At 44.8% G+C, this 21,909-nt stretch overlaps 2 protein-coding genes across 5 annotated transcripts; one reads left to right on the top strand and one right to left on the bottom strand.

Annotated features, from left to right (window-relative positions):
• Positions 1 to 225: 225 nt before the first annotated feature.
• Positions 226 to 2,454, top strand: LOC123451944. Its single transcript, XM_045128513.1, has 5 exons — positions 226 to 672; positions 771 to 1,469; positions 1,618 to 1,697; positions 1,784 to 1,855; positions 1,961 to 2,454. Exons 1-5 carry the CDS (start codon positions 355 to 357, stop codon positions 2,241 to 2,243), a joined length of 1,452 nt encoding a protein of 483 aa, XP_044984448.1. The 5' UTR covers positions 226 to 354; the 3' UTR covers positions 2,244 to 2,454.
• A 346-nt stretch (positions 2,455 to 2,800) lies between these two features.
• LOC123451943 lies at positions 2,801 to 17,635 on the bottom strand. Of its 4 annotated transcripts, XM_045128512.1 has the most exons (22): positions 17,172 to 17,632; positions 16,945 to 17,079; positions 16,361 to 16,449; positions 16,160 to 16,249; positions 15,042 to 15,801; positions 13,861 to 14,720; positions 13,250 to 13,367; positions 11,457 to 12,821; positions 11,298 to 11,372; positions 10,973 to 11,099; positions 10,735 to 10,837; positions 10,573 to 10,662; positions 8,905 to 9,288; positions 8,694 to 8,789; positions 7,074 to 7,214; positions 6,840 to 6,983; positions 6,579 to 6,668; positions 6,289 to 6,471; positions 6,155 to 6,199; positions 5,884 to 6,005; positions 3,189 to 3,357; positions 2,801 to 3,080 (listed from the first exon to the last, which is right to left on the bottom strand). In XM_045128512.1, exons 1-22 carry the CDS (start codon positions 17,533 to 17,535, stop codon positions 3,006 to 3,008), a joined length of 5,625 nt encoding a protein of 1,874 aa, XP_044984447.1. In that variant the 5' UTR covers positions 17,536 to 17,632; the 3' UTR covers positions 2,801 to 3,005. The 4 variants fall into 4 exon arrangements, with proteins under 4 accessions (XP_044984447.1, XP_044984445.1, XP_044984446.1 ...); XM_045128508.1 differs by lacking the exons at positions 2,801 to 3,080; positions 3,189 to 3,357 and adding an exon at positions 13,463 to 13,733 and having other exon boundaries at positions 5,662 to 6,005; positions 11,457 to 12,946; positions 17,172 to 17,635; XM_045128510.1 differs by lacking the exons at positions 5,884 to 6,005; positions 6,155 to 6,199; positions 6,289 to 6,471; ... (15 more) ...; positions 16,945 to 17,079; positions 17,172 to 17,632 and adding exons at positions 3,964 to 4,016; positions 4,178 to 4,286.
• Between the last annotated feature and the right edge of the window lie 4,274 nt (positions 17,636 to 21,909).

Here is a 21,909-nt window from a genome sequence, read left to right as displayed (position 1 = left end):
TAAATCCTTCAAAAATCCAATGAAATTCCTTTGTATCAAAAGAGCCCTCAAAGTATTTTTCTTGCTGTCTGTGGGCAAAGTATTTTTCTTGCTGTCTGTGGGCACCACCGCTTGCAGCCAGATTCAGCCGATCCCGCTCAACGGCTAGTTCCTCCGTCCGCCCCAACCGTTGGGGATGCGGCCAACGCCCAAAACAAAATCCCCCGTTCCCCCTCCCTCCCTCCTAATTCTCGCCACACCCTCCACCTCCCTCTTCACCCTCGATCTCTCCCTCCCCTGCCCACGCTTCCGACGCCAACAGCCCGCCGGCGCAGCAAGCAAGAAAGCAGGCTCGCTCTCCACTGCACCGCGGCGATGGGGTACACGTACACGCCGACCTACTACTCGGGCCTGCAGGAGACCATCGCGTCCGTCTGCAAGTCCATCTTCAGCCGCCCCGGCAAGCGCCTCACCGCCGACCAGGCCGCCGCGCGCCGCCACGCCGACGCGCTCAAGTGGCAGCAGGACTCCTTCCACCGCATCCTCCACCTCTCCGCGCTCCACCGCGAGGGCATCGTCCCCGCCGCCGACGTCCACGCCTTCCGCGCCTCCGTCCTCGCCGCCCTCTCCGCGCCGCCGCAGGGCCCCGCCGACCACCCGCCCATCCTCCGCGACAAGCTCCTCTTCCTCCAGGTGCCCACCAGCTCTGCTCCATCTTTCCCTTCCTCCGCTCCGCGATTCTTGGCTGGGGTTTGTACTAATCTTTGGTCCGTTCGTTCTTGGGAGCGCAGGAGCTGCTCCGCGCCAAGTGCGTCTCGCCGGCCGAGTACAACGCCGCCAAGAGGCCCCTCGTGCAGCGCCTCGCCGAGCTCGGGGTCGTCATCGACTGCCCGGACGCGGACGACGCCGGCGCCGTGCCGGCGACCAGGTCGTCCGCGGAAGAGTGGTCGGAGATCGACCTCCAGGACCCACCGCCGCCTCCCTCCGCCGGCGACAAGCCCAAGCACAAGGCCTTCATCTCGCCATGGAAGAGCCGGGGCAAGAAGGAGCAGGACGTTCCGCCGCGGCCGCCGCTGGCCCGGGTGGACCAGAACAACCACTCGTCGGTCCTCATGGCCGAGATCTCGCCGTCTGAGGTGACGCCCGCCGGGAAAGCCGACAAGGGGAAGAGGAGGCACCTGACGGCCATGTTCCACGGCAGTGGCGGCGGCGAGAACAAAGAGCCTGCAGCAGCGGTGGAGGAATCCGCCGATGAGAAAGGCAGGAAGAAGAGTTCTTGGGGGTTCAATGGGCTTAAGAAGTGGAAGAAGTCAGGCGCCGGTGGCAATGAGGATGCCCCTGCCGGCGGCGACTCCGCCCCGCCGCGATCTTCATACAGTGAGTGCCGGCTCGAGGCGAGCCCTGCCCCGGATGCCAAGAGGGCCAAGAAGAAGCTTCATGCCACTGCCGCCGCCGGCGATGTCTCTGCTTCCGATTTGGCGAATGACAAGGTACTGTAAATCGTTGTCTACTCTGAATTAAAGTCTAGCTAGATGCAGAGAACAGCATTGTCATTGAGCAAATCGGCAGCACTGTCCGTTTGTGATTGCCAGTACAAAATTGAATTGACCGTTTGTGATCTGAACTTCTGAACTGAAGGTTTTGGTGGAGGAGACAAAGAAGGAGCTCTCAAGGATTCAGGCCGAGCTATCATCAACGAATCGGAACCTGAACTTCTCGTAAACCTCGAAAACTTTTCATGTTCTTTGTAGGTGATTGCAGCTCTTGTTTGAAGTGCTAACAACAGGTGTTCTTGGCTTTGCAGGGATCAGCAGATTGAGGCCATCTCAACAAAGCTCCCACTGGATAAGTCTGATCTCAAGACGTTCTTTCCAAAGTACATAAAACACTCAAACAAGCATTCCTCATTCCTCAACAACCAAACAACCTTTCAGATTGAACATTTTTTCGCGATTCTTATCGAGGGTACTGGTTTTTACAGGGCATGGTGTGACCAGAACGGGGACGGCGTGATCGACGCCGCGCAGAAGGAGTTCAAGGGGCACGTCGAGGAGATGGAGAAGCAGAGGGGAGAGGAGGACATCCCCGGAGCCGGCGAGGGCTGGGCGGCTGCTTTCGACGAGGACAACTTCAACCCCAGGGCCTTCTCAGACGATGCCAAGGGGAAGAAAGTCCAAGAGAGCCTTGACAGTGAGCATTTCACCAACCCTTTCTATGACGAGAAGAAGAACAGCAACCCATTCTGGAGCCAGAGCTACAACTGATGCAGAGTGTATGTAGCTGGGGCCTCTATTTTGTGCGAGAAAGCACTGTGTCTTGTATCTTCTTGCTAATATGTGTTGTACTTATGATGGTTCAATTGTTATATTGGACCTGGGCTGTTCTATGTTGTGTTTTCAGATGTAACAAGCTGTATTTGGTTAAAGTTTGTATTGATGAGCACCTTGGTTAATATCATCCAGTGTTGATAACTAACAGCCCCAAGTTTGTATTGATGCACAAACTAATACTCCCTCAGATCCGAATTAATTAACGCAGCCTCTATACCAATTTGAAGAGCGGAGGTTACTGTAAATATGCGGCTCTTCTACATCATTGAGCAGCAAATCAGCAAGCTAAATAGATTTGTGAACTGGGGCAATTAATTAACGCAGCCTCTATAAGCCTTCCTCTCACGTAGAACATCATTGCACCTGTGACCTGTGCAGTAAATCAAGCATCATATTCAGCTATGACACTTGAGCACCTGTGTACCGCACTCTCTGATCCTGATGCTTTGTAATCAATCAATCTGTTTCGTCTCAACTCAAAAACAAAAAAGTAGTGCAGTGAGTATTATATAATAAGAAGAAAACCATACTGATATTGTGCTGATGCCTTACAAGTCTGACATAGTGACATCCAAAATTGATTCAAACTTGACCATTGTCTAAAGATTACTGCTCATTTAGCAAAAGCTACTTGGAAGAAATTATTGGTATCGAGACATCAGGGCAATAAAAATGGGGAAAGAGTTTCCGCTCCAACTAGTGGAACTTGTCGCGCCCGAGCCTCTGAAGATGGTAGTTGATGGTCTTGGCAGCGTTCTTTGGCCTCCCCTTCTGCAATCGAGCGACGAGTAGCGTTAGAAGAAGGGAAGAATGGATGGGTTAATAATGCTTTGAAATAAAAACAAAACATTCAGAGAATTAAGAAGAGTGGATCGTGACCTGAGCCTGGGTACAGGTGATCAAGAGCTCCTTCTGCCTCGTGCACTTCTCATCGATCTGCTTGTTCAAGGCGAGGCAGTTGAGGAAGGCCGTCATCTCCAGCATGCACGGCTTAACGACGCCGCCAAACTTCTTCGGGTTTATGTACAACCCAGCTTTCCGACCCATCCTGTCATGTAACTTGCAAGTGTGAATTTCTACGCAAAATGGCAAAGTCTGGCTACTCACAGACAGTACTGTAAGTCTACAACAATTGCCCACGGAGCAGTACAATAACGCATGGGCAAACAGGCAATGCAAGAGAACCATCTGAACCGAGCATAGCATATGGTGATGTTTTACTTGCTATTGTAGCGTAGGAACAACAGAGTTCCTCCAACAACCGTGAAGTGCGAAATTTTCTTTCCAAGAAACAGTGTGGCACCACCTGATCTAGGAGAAGCCGAGTTCCTTCAATAACCGTGAACCGCGAAAATTTTCCTTGTCCTTTCAAAGAAACAGAGTACTAGGTAGGTATATATGCTACGCAACGATGCACTGAATCTGTTGGCGATCACGGCGGTAGGACGGCGGGCGCGGCGTCGTCTAAGGAACAAACACGTCATCAGACTAAAAACAGGGGCGTGCGCTCGTCTATCTCTCAATCTCTGCGCTGCCGTTTGGTGAGACGACTTGTATGCTGAGACGGGCAATGCGTCGAACAGGTTGTGTGCGCCCGGGGCAGGGGCGGATCTGGTCGCGGGAAATGACGACACATGGACGACATTTCTGTTACCTTTCCTTGATCCGGCCGCCGCTGCAGATTCACCACGCCGAACCGGGGTCGACCTGCGATGATGGGAGGGAAATGATTTGGATTTTAGCCCTTGGTGTTCTAGGGTGGGTCGGAGGAGAGTGGCGAGGGAGGCGCCACGGAGGAGAGGGAGGGGGAGGGGGAGGGGGAGGGAGCGCGGGCTAGTGGGAGAAGATGCGAGCGGGGCGAAGGTTACCTGCGCCGTCGTCAGGTCAGGTCAGGTCGCCGAGGTTTCTCCGCCGCCGTGCCGCTCTCCCGCACGGACCTCCTACTGACTTGGAGAAAAAGATGTACTGCTACTAGCGAGAGGGAAGAGAGCCAAGGAAGGCCCAATGGGCGAGGGTATGTTTGGGTTTCAAGCCCAAGCTAGCCCTACCCAGCATTCTTGCCTAGCCCATGCAGTATGGTTTCTTTTCCTGTCCATGACTCATCCAATCTTAGCCGAATGAACTGCTTTGTCTAAAAAAAAGCTAAATAAAATTTTCAAAAAAATTAAAGAAACTAAAAATCGTACATTTTCTAAAAAAATATACTCCGTATATTCTAATTTACTACTCCCTCCGTTCCTAAATGTAAGTCTTTCTAGGGATTTCAATAAAAATTACATATAAATGTATATAGTCATATTTTAGATTGTAGATCCATTCATTTTGTTAGTCTCCAAGAGTCCATTTGTTTTGTTCTGTATGTAGTCCCCATTGAAACGGATATTGTTTTTGCAGGCCGAGCTCCATGGAAGCCTCCAAAAGCAAAATTCAAAATTCATGGAAATTTATATTTCTACATTTCGAAAAATCTGAAAAAACTACAAAGATAGATGAAGGCATAACCCATATGTGTTTAAATTTTCAGGGGAAAATGCGTTTAAATGTGGCATGTGTAAAAAAGACAAATCTGATGTTTTTTAAGACACAATACTATTCATCCTTCCAGGCCATGAATTTGTCTTTTTTAACAGGTCTATTTTTAGATATTTCATCCTAAAAATTTACACACATACACATAGCATCCCTATTTACTTGCACAATTATTTTCAGTTTTTTTAACCCAAAAAATTGAATTTTGAATTCTTCAAAAATTTCAAGCTCCAGTGAGCTCGGTCACCAATCGTCTTTTCTCCCATTGAAATATCTATAAAGAATTATACTTAGAAATGGAGGGAGTAGTAGTAAGTGGGAACCGTTTTTGGTGAAAATCAAGGGCGTGAGCGTAAGCCTTGGAAATGTTGCTTGGACGTACAAACGTAGGGTTTTCCACCAGGCCAATGTGAATTCCTCAAATATGCCTACTTCATTCGTTCATGTGGGAATAGGGTGTGAAAGAGAAGGCAAAGAAGGGTGTGAAAGTTCAAGAGAGTTTTGACAGATGACATTCTAGCCTAGAGCCAAAGCAGGGTGCATGTAACTCGAGCCTTCTGAACTAGAAATCACCAAAAAATAAAATTGCTTTCAAAGATGTAACAAATTGTATTTGGTTAAAAAAACATTATTGATGGTCAATCAATTGGCACTGATAATAGCTTCAGGATCATTAGAATGCATGAATTGTTCCCAAAACTATGGAAACAGTGTAACTAATACTACCTCTGTTTCTAATTGTAAGACGTTTTGGCAGTTTAAATTGAACTGCCAAAACTTCTTATATTTAGAAAGGGAGGGGGCAATGTTTTTAGTACAATCCTCGTGGAATAGAAGTTCCCTAAATCATGAATCACATGTTCAAAATACAAGTCCAAGTCTTTTACATACACTAAAATAGACGGCACAGACACACATATTCTCGTGGAATAGAAGATACCTAGATGATGGATCATGTTCAAAATACAACTCCAGAGTTCTTTTATATACACTAAACTAAATAGACGGCACAGACGCACATCAGCCAACTAGTTAATTGAGATACCGCCTGCAGCTAAATGATCTACAGAAGCAAGGGATCCTTTCGCCTTCATCCTCTTGGTTGAAGTGATAATCATACGTGATTTCCTCCCCTGGATCTATGTGGCGCTCCGAGAAGAACACTACCTGTATGGTTAGAAAAATGCTCATTTTAGCTCATAATAATTGGTGCTCATAAGAATGTGTAATAATCCATTCTATAATGAGCAGGAGCTTTGGTCTAAGATCAACATTGGAGAATGTAGCCTTTGCAAGGAAACTAAATACATGTGTACCTTCTTCTCGTTCTTGACTGAGATTATTTTCGCGACGCAGTTTGGCTGGTCCGAAAAAACATCAAAAGAAGCACGTGTCAGAAATACTCGTGGTGATTGAATCAGGATATACATGGACAGGCAAAGCTTACTACCATGCATGAGTGGTTGATGAATCTTGCAATGCCACCCTTGCGGGTGGCGTCGATGATATGCTCCTTGTCTATCTTGAAGAAATAGCAGACGCTCTTGTACTGTTGACGTTTCCCAGAGTGGTAATCGATCTCTCTTTTGTCGGCAACGCGCTGCCCGACGATTTCACCGACATACTCTATTACCTGAGATATTTCGATACAGATTTATGAAATGCCTTTATTTGCTAAAGTATTAAATCCGGATATTTTACATTGAAAGGGTAGACCAAAGATAATAGTGATAGAGGTACCATGGAGCCACGCGGTATAAACTCTGATGTGTAGAGGCCAAGTCCATGTATGCCAGATTTATACACTACCAAATGCTTCCATCCTTTGGACTGCTTATTATAAATGGAAACAAAGACATACGTAAATCAGTAAACGGATTTGTCATACCAGCTGACACTGTAATATGCAGCAAACTTTGACGTCTCCATAGCATACGCGACAATATGCAGTATTGAAGATAACCAGCTGCAATGCAGTACAAGATGACTAGAAGAAGCTACCTGTCTTCTTATGCAAGGCTTTGATCCATTTATCCGTAGCCAAGCATTTATCTGTTCTTGGGAAACACTGCACTCACTACTCTTCACTTGAGGTTTCTTGTAATTAGAACCAGAAGAACCTTCACCCCTTCGTCCTTTAAAACCCTGTTCCACAGGAGTAAAATTAGTTATATGATTTTTTTTTAATAGTTATATGGGTTCTGATTTTTAGGAAATGGAGATCAACCAAATTACCTCTGTACGTGCACATGTCCATTCATTGCTTCTCAAGCATTCCTTCTCAGGATTAACACGGTTAGTAGCATGATTCAGGCATCTCCCATAAAAACCAATATATTCATTATGCTCGCCTTCTGGATCACTTTGCAACAGACCCTGTTGAGATGCCACAAGCAACAATTAACTTTAAGTACACTCCAGCAAGGCAATGGTCAAAATGTGATTATCATAATGTTATCCGTCTATTGACTTGTCTATCAAATCAACACATTTCCATGCATTAGGTTTATCTTCTGTGTAATCAACATCACATGTACCCGCCCCAAAAAGGAAGTTAACTGCAATTTTCGCGAACATTAAAATGAAACAGAGTTCCATGAGAAAGAAAAGAAAATGACACAGAGCCTGACTTGTATCATTTTATTTAAGAAACGCTGCATGGAAAATTATCTGGTGCAAAACATCCCTTCTTAAACTGGAAAACTATCACTAGTACAGTAAGTTTGCAAATAAGCTTGACAAGTTAACATATTACAGTTCTCTCAAAAAAAATGTTCACATATTATAGTATTCCAGCGTATGCATAACATGATGAGAAGTGGCTATTGTGCATTCCAATTTACTAAGCGAAGAAGAATTCAGAGAAGCCTATACCCAGAACATCTTCACTGGTGCATAATTTGACATAACCAATCCATCAGGTCAGTGCTACGAATAACAAAGAAAAGAACACATCCACCTGAAGCATCATTTAACATTAACATTTCCTCGGTCTGCCACAGAAAACTATGAAGCCAGACATAAACGTTTGCTTTTTCCTTTGAGAGAGTGGTTTTTCTACTCCCAGGGACATTGCAACCACGACCGAAAACATACCAAATAAAATCAAAAAAATCTGAAACTTTGTGACTTCGATTATGACCAAACGTTTTAGGTGCTTGCAAAATTTGGTGGTCAAATGACATCCGAGGAGCTCTGTAAAAAAAATTGTGCTCAAACGTACGTGCACTGTTTGAGCAGGATTTGTATTTCATTTGTATGGAGATCATTTGATGTTATTTGGCCACCAACCTTGGCAAGCACCTAAAACATTTGTTCATAATCAATGCCACAAAGTTTCAGATTCTTTTTTTTCTATTTGTTTTGATTTTACTGTTCGTCGTGGGTGGAATGTACTTGGGTGTAGCCACTACTTTTCCAGAGAGTGGTATTTCCATTTCCAGGGACATTGCACCCACGATCGAAAACATAGCAAATAAAATAATAAAAAGTCTGAAACTTTGTGGCTTCGATTAAAATACAGCTGAAAGAATATCTCAAAATCTTTTCTAGATGACCTGCCAAACATTCGACCTTCAAGACAGTCATGATCTGGATACCTATTCCGGTAGCAACATTAACATATGCAACCATGCAAAAATGAACCGGATACAGTACTCCTCAGTCTATTATACGACTGTACTTCTCTGGATTCTTTTAAGAAGTTAGTTTTTTCCCTCAATAACATATTATATTATTTTTTATAGAGAAAAAGAAACATCATAAGAATATGCATGAAGATTAGATGAGCATGCATGCAGCAAGTCGATCTGTTGAGAACATGTGGTGTGGCTGCCCTTAATAAAAAAGGCTTACCCTCTGGTGGGCACACCAAGCATGGAAGGTCACTGAGCAATTCACATCTCGGCACATCATGAATGAACCCCCAGCTCTGTCACACATCGAGCATGCCTGATGACAAAGGAAAATGCAAACAATCAGGACAAGGAAAAAGTTCATTGGAGGCTACAAAATCTATCGTGAGAAGTACTACCATGTGTCCGATAGCTTAAGACAGAGAACTCACATAATCACTCTTGGCAGCCAAAGCACCCGATAGATCGAAGGCACTCATTGTGGTGGGATTTGGGCATTTTGTACCGGGTGTCCACAGACCACAGACCACATGGACCCACCGCGACGTTTGTGGAACGAGTAGACTTGAACTGTGGTTTGCAGTCCATGAGCTGCTGACGGTGTTCTCCTCATGTGGATTGTCTACTGACCTCTGTTTATCTACTCTAGATATGCTTTCCAAACTCGTTGATCTTGATGCATAAGATGGATCATGTTTGACATGTTTATCTGCCCGTGATATAACTCTCAGACCTTTTCGCAAACTTGTCAGGATTTTTTGGGCGTTCAATGCCCTTGTCATGGCTCCACCTCCATAGCCACATAAAACACAAACCTGAAAGAAAAAAAATGCAATGGAGACCAGTAAGCAGCACTTCTTATGCAACAGAAATAATCACAACAATACTCAACAGGATTAAAATTGGAAGAAATTAAGGTCGTTAAACACCACCATGAACAGATAGTTCTATAGGAGGTACTACAACAGCTAGACGTCGTTTCCAGTAACATACTACTAGCAGATAATTGCAAGGATTATCATCTGATGGTTTATGTTAATGTGGTCAGGTCCAGATATCCTATATACCTAAGAAGTTGATCCCCGCTACATTATTTATCTCAACATGCACACATGCCACATCATCACACATACCACCTCAATAACTCTACTACATTTATTTCTTTTAACATGCATGCATGAAAATGGTTTGCATGAACATGCACACATTCCACTTTGTCAACTCCAATAATTTTATAATTTTATACAATCAAATACAAACAATTATATGTATTTTAATCTTTAGTCTCATATTCAAATTCAAAACAACCAAATACCATCAAAATAATAATCCCTTCGTTCCTAAATATAAGACCTTTTAGAGATTACACTATGGACTACATACGGATGTATATAGACATCTTTTAGAATGTAGATTCGCCCATTTTGCTTTGTATGTAGTCTGTAGTGCAATCTTTAAAAGGTCTTATATTTAGGAACGGAGGGAGTATATCGCAACCAATTCCCACATGTTCCCGTCGCAACGCGCGGGGTGTCATTTAGTTAGACCAGCAAGGCTTGTTTACCCCTTAGCAGAACCACAAGTGCACAACTGATGTAATGTAAATGCCTTTAGCGGGGGAATGACAAATATCCTTAGGTATGGGATCCATGCATAATACAGGTTCCTCTTTCTGATGCAATCAAACTAAGAAGGTATGTGCAAACAAAATGGGGCTTACTAATAGACCTCAGATTTCTACTGTCTAGATGCTCCATATTGTATGATCCTTTTAGTGCAAGAAAGGTCACCCTACCCTCCCAAAATATGTGCATCATCCTTGACAAGCTAAATCAGCCGTTCATGGTTACATTGCATAAGGACGATCAGATAAGACCACTTCTAACGAGCGATGATTTAACATCATTAGATAGTATAATCAATAAATAACCTGGAGTGCTTAATTAGTGATGAGAATATGAACTAGCAAAGCCCCACCTGTAATTTGCATATACGAGAATTCACAATACTTAACTACTACAACGATACTTGCACAGATAACATAAGGCATGGATATACTAAATAGACAGCTAGAAAAAAATGAGAACGAATTTGCTTACAGTGTCCTGGGCATTGGCCTTGGTCTTGCAGGGTCTACAGAACCATTGGCCTCTTGGAACTTTTAGAACACCATAGCAAGCTTGGTGCGCCTACATGAGATGCATAGCACCTATGTAAATATGCATTAGTAGTAGGTACAGGTAAGAAATAGAATGACTGACTTTGACAAAGCATTTGCTGCACTCCATCAATTGATTGCAAGGCTCCAGGTATGGAATTCGACAAACACAACATGAATCAGCTAAGCTAAGCCTTTCTTTGTATCTGTGCATTGTACAAGATATTAAGTGGAAGTTTGTTAGATCAGCCAGTAAAGTAGCGTACCATGATACATTAATAACATATAGTATCAGCCAATTTTTGTGAAAAACTAAAAACCACAACTACTGGAAATACAACCTTCCAACATTCAAGGCTTGAACCACATTCTGTTTATCGCCACAAGGACCACGTGCTGATCCATTTGCAGATTCCTCACACCTCCTAATCCTATTAAGAGATAAACTTGATTTTCGATTCTTAAATCCTGCAGATAGTTGGTCCAAAATGTTAGAAAAACAAGACTCATTTAGCATCCCATGTGGAACTTAAGAAACTGAGCCGTTGCTCATGTTGATAGTAATAAATATCTTGCTTTGTGTCATCACATTTTCAAACATGTACTAAAAAAAGCCAGACACAGGGTATATGGGCAAAAACCATCAATATTATAACCAAGTTCTACCTGTTCTTGATGTTTGCACCAAAAGTTGGCTTGTCTCCACATCTGTTGGGCCAATTGGCTCGCCTTCCCCAAGATCTGAAATGAAAGGTGTTTTCATATTTCCGATTTTATGAAGAAATCACTGCCTTACTACTAATTGAGATATTTCCAGAAATATACCGATGCAGGGTCTTTTGCAGTCAGGCTCAATGTGCGGTCTCAACCTCAAGGCATTAGGTGAATACCTACTCTTTTTGGAACTATGAATTCCATCTTCAGCTTTTGAACTGTAATCTCGATTACCAAAAGAATATTTACCTACAGGACGAACTGCACTCTTTTCCTCACAAGAGTGGATGTTTTCTGTGTTGCCGGGGGTTTTGACAGCATTGCATCTCTTCGCCTTTTTAAGAACCAGACTAAGTGGAGCAATTTTAGGAGATTTTCGATTATCATCTGTTATCCCTGTAGCAATTAAGCTAGAATGGAGAAGGGGAACCTCGCTACAAACATTTTCACTGTTAGGTTCATTTAAAATGCAGTTGAGAGAAACATATTTAGGCGGTTTTCGAACAAACATCCGGCGCCCTTCCTGTTGATGTTTTGCCCTAATCAGAGTGCCCATATCCTCTACTTGCTTTTTTTCATCAGAGGAATTTGATTCTCCAACCATGATGCCCTCATCATCTGACTGCTCGTCACCTTCCAAAATCTCTTGATGGATGTGAGGCCGTTTCACTGGCTTATTTCGTTGCACGGTAGTATGTTTCCGTTTAATTTTTGACACAGTGCAAGAATACGAACTATCCTCATTCTGTGGTTGAGGTTCTCCATTTTCGGATGACTGCAAAGTATTTTTCCTAGTGCAGTCATCTGATTCTGAATGTTCCTCAGAGCAACTCAATCTTCTTGATTTTATTTGTGTTTCAGAATGTGGTTGCTTGCCATTATGTTTGAGTGTACTTCCGTCAGAAATCTGATAATATTTCCTCTTTACTTTAGATGTGTCCAAGTGAAATGTAGAGGAACCATTTAGGGACTTTTCACATCCTGTACTGATAGGCACATAGCTTGAAGACGAACATTTCTCAGTTCTTGATCCTTCATCAATCATCAGTTTGTTGCGTTCAACACCATATTTATCCACACTCGGGGGTGTATTGTTAAATTCAGGTGGTGCTGAAAACTTTGTCACCACAGCACTGGAAGATCCAGAAGAAAAGCCAGACTTAGGTCGTTCTTTACATACTCCAGAACCTCTACAGGTGCCTTTTTTCTCTGTTACAGCTATATAAGGCGAGCTGGCTGCCACAGATTCTTCTGATACATTCTTCAATCTCTCCGATATAGGAGCGAAAAGCTGGTTTGTCATTTTATTGGAGACAGCTTTCAAGAAAGGTGTTTGAGCATTGCTTGAGCATCTTAACTTTTCACTGTCTCCTAATGTGCAGCATCTAGCAGGCAGTTGCACATCATGCTTGCACTTTTGTAAACTACTATCACTTTGGTCAATTCCATCATCGCAGTGCTTTGCAAAGCCACAACCTGTCAAACATTTTGGGACTACAGAGCAGCAGCATCTGCCATCCCAACATGGACCAGATTCTTTCTTATTAGGTGCATCAAGCGGAGGGCATTTGGTCAAGCTGTTGGTTCCATGTCCCGTAGAACTGCAATAAATAAAAGAATGTCAAAGCAAGCATCGACATAACTGCAAGAGCACATTTTTTGTAGTTATGAAATATATGGCACATGACAGAGAAAGGGCATGCCAACCAATGAAGGGATTAATCAGGCTAATACCTAATCCAAGTTTCAAGTTTGCTCAGAAAAAATATTCAGCACCATGAACAGGAAATAGTGTTACGATGGAGCTGAAATGTTTTTCAATGACATGTAGTGAAGAAAAAAGTTGTTCATAATGCAATGCCAACATCCAGGACTCGTCAAAAGGCATAGAAATATTAACTTACCTTCTGTAATGATACCTATCAGGAGAGCACTCATGGCAAGAAGGCTGCAAGATATAATCTCCAGAACATAGTGATGACCTTGGTATGAAAGTGGAGCAGGTGCAAAGCTCATGCAACCCTGAAAAAGTAAGGAAGTATGCCACTGAAGTAAGACAAGCCAACATTCAAGAGAAGAAAAAACCAATAAGAATAATTGTCTAACATAGAACCCACCTAGTTTATGGACTGGAGCACCATCATTCGAGAATTGAGTTCGGCACAGGTGACCAGCTCTAAAACCAAGTCTAGAAACATCTTCCTGAACTCTGTAACAGCATCGATGTATTGATTTTCCTAACGTTGATTGATCATATTGGCCAAAACTAGGTAGACACTCCCTAGATGAAGAGCAGGAATTTCGACAATGGCAGATGATTTTGGCAACTCTCGAACTGCTGTGTGTGCATGGGACGTCTACACACTCAAAAGTATTGTGTCCCTTGGCCTGCGTAAAATGGTTGGAGCATCAGAAAATTAAAACATATAACAATTGTGTTGGTGCTTGACTGTAGCACTAGCAGTTGCTATTTACTTATGATGTGTCAATGTGTGCAAGTGCAAGATCAACTCACTGTTTTATCATGTAGATAGGGAGCCGCAGTCTCCGAATGTGCAACCTTATGGGATATATCGCCCGCATGATTGCCATTCCTGCAATTTGCAGGACATGGAACTCCTGCACAAATTTTGGAGCTTCCAGCATCAGGTTGGCTATGCAGCAAATGTGACTGGCAGTCTCTATGGATTATGGGCTCATGGCTATTTGCAAGATGTACAACTTTTGAAGCATATTTGCTGGGTGCCCTGCCATCCGATACCTTTTCCATATGAATACTGGTAGAGACTACATTAGAATGATTACCATTGGTCCTTGGCTCAACTTGTCTATTTGCAATTTTTGAATGATAAGAACTATATGCATCACCACAAACTTTGGAGCCTCCAGCATTAGTTTGCCTATGCAGCAAATGTGGCCGGCAGTCACTATGGATTAGAGCGTCCTGATTATTTGCAAGTGGTGCAACTTCTGAAGATCCAGTGAGTGCCACTGAAAGAGCCCTGTCATCTGATATCCTATTAGTATGAATACTGGTAGAGGCCAACTTAGAATAATTCTCATTGGCCCTTGGCTCAACTTGTCTACTTGCAATTTTTGAAAGATAGGAACTATATGCACCATCCAGACCCTTAGGAAGGCTATGCTCGCTACTCTTGAGAATATCATCAATGGCTTCACTATTCCTCTCAAGATGCGAAAGAAATATGGAGATAAATGAATTCTTGGCTGCATCATCTGTAACCTTACCACCTTCAGAACGATTGATAGCATTAGCAACTCCATTAGATTGTTCGCTGGTTCCTCTACCAAATGGTGGTTCAGTATGTTCCCCTATATTTTTACTGACCTTGACTGTTTGCCTTGGACAATGATCTGCTCCAAAGAGTAATGATATTATTTAGATATCCAGGTGGGGGAAGGGGGATGCTCTCACAGGCAGTGCACATACAAGGATCAAACTTGATGGTTCTGCTGTGGTGTTCTAAATCATAGCAAATTGCTTTTGTTGTTCATCAACTAATTTTATTATTGTTTCTACCATTTATGCACTTCAGCACCACTAAAATGAAGCCTTGGTATGGCTAAGTATACACAAAAGTGCAGGTGGCTGATCAGTAGTTATTGCAGGTACTTTGTACCTTGAATGACAATTGACAGCAAAAATAATGAAAGAAGAGCATAAAACAAACTCACTTTGAGTTACTGATGGCAGATGTGACCGAGGTCTCTGAAAATCAATTAATGTTGACTGCGCCGATGGAAATAGGGCAGTCAGAGATTGATGATAAGAGGATTGCCCAAGCTTCAATTCGGTGTTCGAAGCACTGCTCAAACTATCTTGGAGTATTTTATTGGGAAAAATATATCTGCCTGACCTAGTATCATTGCTAAAAACTCCCGCAGATCTTGGAGCTGGATGACAAAACGAGGCATCAAAGTTATTCTCCACAAGATCTGCATATTTATGTGATGAATGATTCCCATTGTGATGTGCACCCATGCTTGCTGTAAAATATGGGCTTCCACTTGGTCTTCTAATTTGGTTTAGGTTCGCTGCATTAACAGTATGGTCTTTAGCAAGCCCTAGATTTGTTTCAGAATTCTGCAGTAAAGTAAAGTTCCTTGCAAAGGATGCGTGTACATCAGCACTCCTGTAATATGTTTCATCTCTCTTATTCCCTAGCTTCTCAACGGTAGTGCTCCCTCTACCCTTATTGTGCAGATCATTGGAATAAACTGTTCCGCTCATAGGTCCTGTGCTTTTTCGCAGATCATTCGAATAAACTGTTCCGTTTATAGGTCCTGTGCTTTTTCCATAGCCATTGAATAACCCGACTTTTTCCATACTAGTGTTTCTCGCAAGGAGATTTTTCAGCCTATGTCCTTCTGGAGAAGAATCTATACACGCCCATTCTGGCCGATCACACTTAGTGTCAGTAACATATGATCCAACCTAGATGAAAACAGAAGGGGGAAACAGTTAACGCTCATTTGAAGTAAAGGCTTCACATAACTATCAGGACATGTTGGACCCCACATGTGAGGAATATATAAAAATAACACTTATTTCTTGCTGCTAGAATGCATCATCTCTGACTAATCTAATCATTTTGCAATTCACATCAAAGTATCATTATGCCAAGTGCATGTTCGATTTAATTCCTCTCGCGGTCAGACATAGAATCATACCACATGTGATACATCGTAAGTCAGAAGTTATACAAGTAATTCATGGTGTCCAAAATGGAATTAGTTACCAAGTAAAATATAATAGATTGAGTCACAATTAGATGCAATCATCTAATACTTACCCCTACGCAGTATTTGAACCAATGTGCAATACTCATGCCATTCTCCATGAGGACAATTTCACCAGCTTTTTCTGCAGGCCCTCCTGCATGCTACATCAACAAATGTATGCAAGTTGAAACTTTTATCGACAGTAAAATTTCTGTTAAGTCGAGTACGTGGATAATAAAATACAACAAGTTAGGGCGACAGTCCTATAGTACCTCACAGAACTTAGCTACAGACATCCTCAACTGATGACATGAGCAAAGAACTCCAAAAGGCCCAGCATCACCCACGAAGAGCTCTCCACCTGTTCAAATGCCAATAGAAGAACTTTACTGAAAGAAGAATATACATTTAGTGATCATAATAGTTTTAAGCAGCAGGATCAGGAGATTGAAAAGAGTTATGTATCCTACTAACAATCGGTCCCAGCTTTCTCATCTGCACTAAACTAATACTAACCAAATGACGATGTGGGGACATAGTATATAAATAAAGATTTGCTAATTGAGAGTCATATTCAATACTAGATGATTTGGAAACCTTTATTCAGTCATCAAGAGACACCTTTTAAACTTTTTGACACAATGCAGATGATTTGCTGCACAAGCAACAATCAGAGATGATATGATCAAGCGCTGCTCATCGTACGTGGTTCAGTGGCCGTGTTTCCATTCGAGGCCATACCAGATACAAGGGGTAAAAAATGCTTACTGTAACAATGATCTAGCCATTCAATGACTACCTCCCCCACGACAAACCGGTAGTCAAACTAGGTTGCAATGCTGCAAGGTGAACCCACCGACGTTCAGGCAGGAGACACGGATACGATCCGTGAGAGGCGCGGGCTGATGGCAAGGGGTCGGTTTGGATGGCAGCCTCTGCATCATTTGCGCTGCACTTGAATCCTGAAACTGCATGGCGCCGTGTGACATTCCTGCATGACAAATGGTGAGACTCACTGCATACACCCAAACCATTAACTGTGCCCATCAGGTCGATGCTATCAATCTCACTAGGGAACCATACCGTCGATGGTAGAAGTCGAACCTTCCCCCGGCAAATTGACCTGCGCATTAGAGGAGCTCTTGTTGAGGAACAATGCCCCCAAGGAGGACTGCTCGGCGCCGCCGCCGGCCGACAACCCATACCGCGGGTACTTTGCCAGCTCCGCGCCAAGCGGAGTATAAGCGCGAGCAAGATCGACGGCACCAGCAGCGGCATTGCTCATGCTGGGGGTGTGGAGCAGGGACTTGGGGTCCGGCGCGCGGCTCAAATGGGGGTAGCTGTAGTAACTCCCAGGGGGAGTCTGAGCGAGCAGGGGGTTGCTGCCCGTCCCGGATCTCGCGGGCTGGCTCCACGGGGACGGGTTCGGCAGCAACCGGTCCGGCATTGCGGCGGTGTTGAGCGCGAATCGCTCCGGAACTGCCGCGGGACCGGGCGGCGACTGGCCCGGCCTTGACGCGGCGTTGACCGCAAGCCGGTCCGGCGCTTGCGCGGGGCTCGGCCCCAATCCGCCCGCCGCTCCCGCGGGACGGCCGCCGGTGAGGGTTTCCGGCGGCTGCGGGGCGGGGGCGGCGAAGGGGCGGAGGCGGTGGCGCGGGTCCGCCTGCGGAACGCGCTGCAGCAGAAGGGAGGCAAGGCAATGTGAGGATCTCTTCTTCGTCTACTACCTTGGAACAATGAGGGAGAAGCAGAGCAGATCGTCCCCAAATTAAGAGCAAGCCCTGGCGAGCGAGCACGCACAAACCCCTCCCCTGTGCAGTGTGCACCCCACCCCACCTCGTCGGCCGCGCTCACTCGTGCTCTACTTGCCCGAGAAAGAGGAACACCCACCGCCCGAATGCGCCGGGCCGCGCGTGCGTACCTGGCTCGGCAGCGTCGTCGGCGCCGGCGCGGCCGACGGGCGCGGAGGTGGCCACCGCGCGGGCCACGCGTCGCCGCCCATGGCCCCGACCCCGAGGCGAGGATGGGTTGTGCGGCGAGGACAGGGGAGGGGAGGGGAGGGGAGCGGTGAGCACGGCCGGCAGAGGGGCGTGGTGGTGGTGGGGTGCGGGTGGTGGTGGTGGTGGTGGCAGTGTGGACTGTGGAGTGTGAGCAGAGCAGAGAGGAGCACGTGTGAGTCGTGCCTCTCGACTCTCGCTTTCTCGTGCCCACGACTCACACGTCGCCACGCCTCCCCTCCCTCCGGGCCACATACTCGCTCCGGTCCTTTTTAGCGTGCATATAAGTTTTATCTATAATTATTGATGGTTTCACGTTGTTATTTTATCATCTTTAAATGTTTTCTGTACCTTTTATATTTTTTTGGGGACTAACTTATTAATTCAGTGTCAAGTGTCAGTTCCTGTTTTTTCTGTGTTTTTGTCTCTTTTCAAATCTGATTTTGAAACGGAGTGCAAACGGAATAAAATCCCTGAAATGACTTTTCACGAACGGAAGAAGATTAGGAGGCGTGTGGGCCAAGCCAGGTGGGCTCCAGGGAGCCCACAAGCCCCCACTCCGCCACCAGGGGAGGCGACGGTGTCAGGGCTTGTGGCCTCCCTCGTTGCCCCCTGACCTAGATCTTTGACCCATATATTCCCTAAAATACAACAAAAAATGAGGGGAGCCTCGAAAATACTTTTCTGCCGCCCCAAGCTTCCGTTTCCGCGAGATCTCATCTGGAGACCCTTCCCGGCACCCTGCCAGAGGGGACTTTGGAGTTGGAGGGCTTCTTCATCATCATCATCGCCCCTCCAATGACTCGTGAATAGTTCACTTCAGACCTACGGGTCTGTAGTTAGTAGCTAGATGGCTTCTTCTCTCTCTTGGATCTTCAATACAAAGTTCTCCATGATCTTCATAAAGATCTATCTGATGTAATATTCTTTGGCGGTGTGTTTGTCGAGATCCGATGAATTGTGGATTTGTGATCAGATTATCTATGATATACATTTGAGTCTTTGCTGATTTCTTATATGCATGATTTGATATCCTTGTAAGTCTCTCCGAGTCTTGGGTTTTGTTTGGCCAACTAGATCTATGATTCTTGCAATGGGAGAAGTGCTTGGTTTTGGGTTCTACCATGTGGTGACCTTTCCCAGTGACGGTAGGGGCAGCAAGGCACACATTAAGTAGTTGCCATCAAGGGTAACAAGATGGGCTCTGTCGTTGATATGAGATTGTCCATCTACATCATGCCATCTTGCTTAAGGCGTTACTCTGTTTTTTTGGACTTAATACACTAGATGCATGCTGGATAGCGATCGACGTGTGGAGTAATAGTAGTAGATGCAGAAAGTATCGGTCTACTTGTTTTGGACGTGATGCCTATAGATATAATCATTACCATAGATATCGTCAGGACTTTGCCCGGTTCTATCAATTGCTCGACAGTAATTTGTTCACCCACCGTCTACTTGCTTTCATGAGAGAAGCCACTAGTAAACACTACGACCCCCGGGTCTATTCACACCCATCGTTTACACCTCCGCTTTTACTTTGCTTTGTTACTTTGTTGCTTTCAGTTCTCACTTGGCAAACAATCTATAAGGGATTGACAACCCCTTCATAGCGTTGGAAGCAAGCTTTTATGTTTGTGCAGGATCTTGTGATACTCCTCCACTGGATTGATACCTTGGTTCTCAAACTGAGGGAAATACTTACCACCGTTGTGCTACATCACCCTTTCCGCTTCGAGGGAACACCAACGCAAGGCTCCAAGGCCACGGGGGAAATCCTTTGCATATTTGCCTAGGAAGTCCCTTAAGGCGTAGCCGCACCAGAAGGATTCCTGGTGCCGTCGACACGACTATTCTTGGCGCCGTTGCCTGGGAAGCACAACTGACATCATGGATACATAGACAACACATTGTCCCTAGTGAGCCTCTAGCTGACTAGCTCGTTGATCAAAGATGGTTAAGGTTTCCTGGCCATAGACATGAGATGGCGTTTGATAACGGGATCACATCATTAGGAGAATGATGTGATGGACAAGACCCAAACTATAAACGTAGCATATGATCGTGTCAGTTTATTGTTATTGTTTTCTGCATGTCAATGTATCTGTTCCTATGACAATGAGATCATGCAACTCCCGGACGCCGGAGGAATACCTTATGTGTATCAAACGTCACAACATAAGTGGGTGACTATAAAAGTGCTCTACAGGTATCTCCAAAGGTGTTTGTTGGGTTGGCGTGAATCAAGACTGGGATTTGTCACTCCGTATGACGTGGAGGTATCTCGGGGCCCACTCGGTAATACAACATTACAATAAGCCTTGGAAGCAATGTGGCTAAAGAGTTAGCAATAGGATCTTGTATTACGGAACGAGTAAAGAGACTTGTTGGTAACGAGATTGAACTAGGTATAGAGATACCGACGATCGAATCTCGGGTAAGTAACATACCGAAGGACAAAGGGAACATCATACGAGCTTATCTGAATCCTTGACATAGAGGTTCAACCGATAAAGATCCTCATAGAATATGTAGGAGCCAATATAGGCATCCAGATCGAGCTACTGGTTATTTACCGGAGAGTGTCTCAGGTCATGTCTACATAGTTCTTGAACCCGCAGGGTCTGCACACTTAAGGTTCAGTGACGTTTCGGTATAGTTGAGTTATAGGTTTTGGTGACCGAAGGTTGTTCGAAGTCCCGGATGAGATTCTTGACGTCACGAGGAGCTCCGGAATGGTCCGGAGGTAAAGATTGATATATAGGAAGTCCTGTTTGGTCACCGGAAAAGTTTTGGGCTCATCGGTAGTGTACCGGGAGTGCCGGGAGGGTGCCGGGGGACCACCGGGAGGGGTGTGATGACCCAAGAGCCTTATGGGCTGTGAGAGGAGGTGGACCAGACCCTGGTGGGCTGGCCGAAGCCTCTCTCAAAAGCCCATGCGGCTAGGAGTGCAGATAAAAGGCAAAAGTCCTTTGAAAGGAAAGGAAGGAGGAGTCCTCCCAAATTAGTCCACCTCCCTTGTGGAAAGGTGGACTCTTCCTTGTCGGATTCGGCCGACCCCTTCTCCTTGGAGTAGGGGCCAAGGTTTCCTCCTCTCCCATCCTTCTATATATACTAGAGGTTTTGAGGGTTTTGAGACATAGAAATCAGCCACGTGCTTGGGTTTTGTTTGGCCAACTAGATCTATGATTCTTGCAATAGGAGAAGTGCTTGGTTTTGGGTTCTACCATGTGGTGACCTTTCCCAGTGACAGTAGGGGCAGCAAGGCACACATTAAGTAGTTGCCATCAAGGGTAACAAGATGGGCTCTGTCGTTGATATGAGATTGTCCATCTACATCATGCCATCTTGCTTAAGGCGTTACTCTGTTCTTTTGGACTTAATACACTAGATGCATGCTGGAATTGGCAAATTAGAAGATGTCATAACCAACTTGGGTTCCGCTTTTGCCGCTGTGCAAAATACTCCAAATCTCACTCTCAAAAAGACCGTCAAGTCCGTTGTCGTTCCTAAAGCTAGTGGTGAGTCATCCAATAAAGATGAAGAACTTAAGATGGTAAATGATCACACTACTTATGGTTTGAGCACCAAAGATGACTATACGTGATTCCATCACCTTTTGCCTAGCTAAGGGCTTTAAACAGTAGCGCTTGTTGGGAGGCAACCCAACGAATCTATCCTTTTTTGTGTGTTTTCCACACTTCCATAATTCTGTTATGATTGTGTTTTTTGTGTTTCTTTTTGCGTTTGTGCCAAGCAAAACCGTTATGATTAGTCTTGGGGATGATCGTTTGGTCATGCTGGAAAAGACAGAAACTTTCTGC

This window comes from Hordeum vulgare, chromosome 5H, assembly GCF_904849725.1.
Source record: "Hordeum vulgare subsp. vulgare chromosome 5H, MorexV3_pseudomolecules_assembly, whole genome shotgun sequence".
Taxonomy (NCBI): domain Eukaryota; kingdom Viridiplantae; phylum Streptophyta; class Magnoliopsida; order Poales; family Poaceae; genus Hordeum; species Hordeum vulgare.
The sequence above is the reverse complement of the archived record's forward strand: the minus strand, read 5'-3'. Positions and strand labels throughout refer to the sequence as shown.

Excerpts from the sequence above, each read along its gene's own strand:
- LOC123451944 (XM_045128513.1), top strand. The coding sequence starts at position 355 with ATGGGGTACACGTACACGCCGACCTACTACTCGGGCCTGCAGGAGACC. Across the intron at positions 673-770 it reads ACAAGCTCCTCTTCCTCCAG|GAGCTGCTCCGCGCCAAGTG; the intron begins GTGCCCACCAGC and ends TTGGGAGCGCAG. Across the intron at positions 1,856-1,960 it reads CTCAAGACGTTCTTTCCAAA|GGCATGGTGTGACCAGAACG; the intron begins GTACATAAAACA and ends TGGTTTTTACAG.
- LOC123451943 (XM_045128508.1), bottom strand. The coding sequence starts at position 17,535 with ATGCCGGACCGGTTGCTGCCGAACCCGTCCCCGTGGAGCCAGCCCGCG. Across the intron at positions 14,721-15,041 it reads TCTGCCATCAGTAACTCAAA|ATCATTGTCCAAGGCAAACA; the intron begins GTGAGTTTGTTT and ends TCTTTGGAGCAG. Across the intron at positions 10,838-10,972 it reads CAAGCCTTGAATGTTGGAAG|ATACAAAGAAAGGCTTAGCT; the intron begins GTTGTATTTCCA and ends TACAATGCACAG.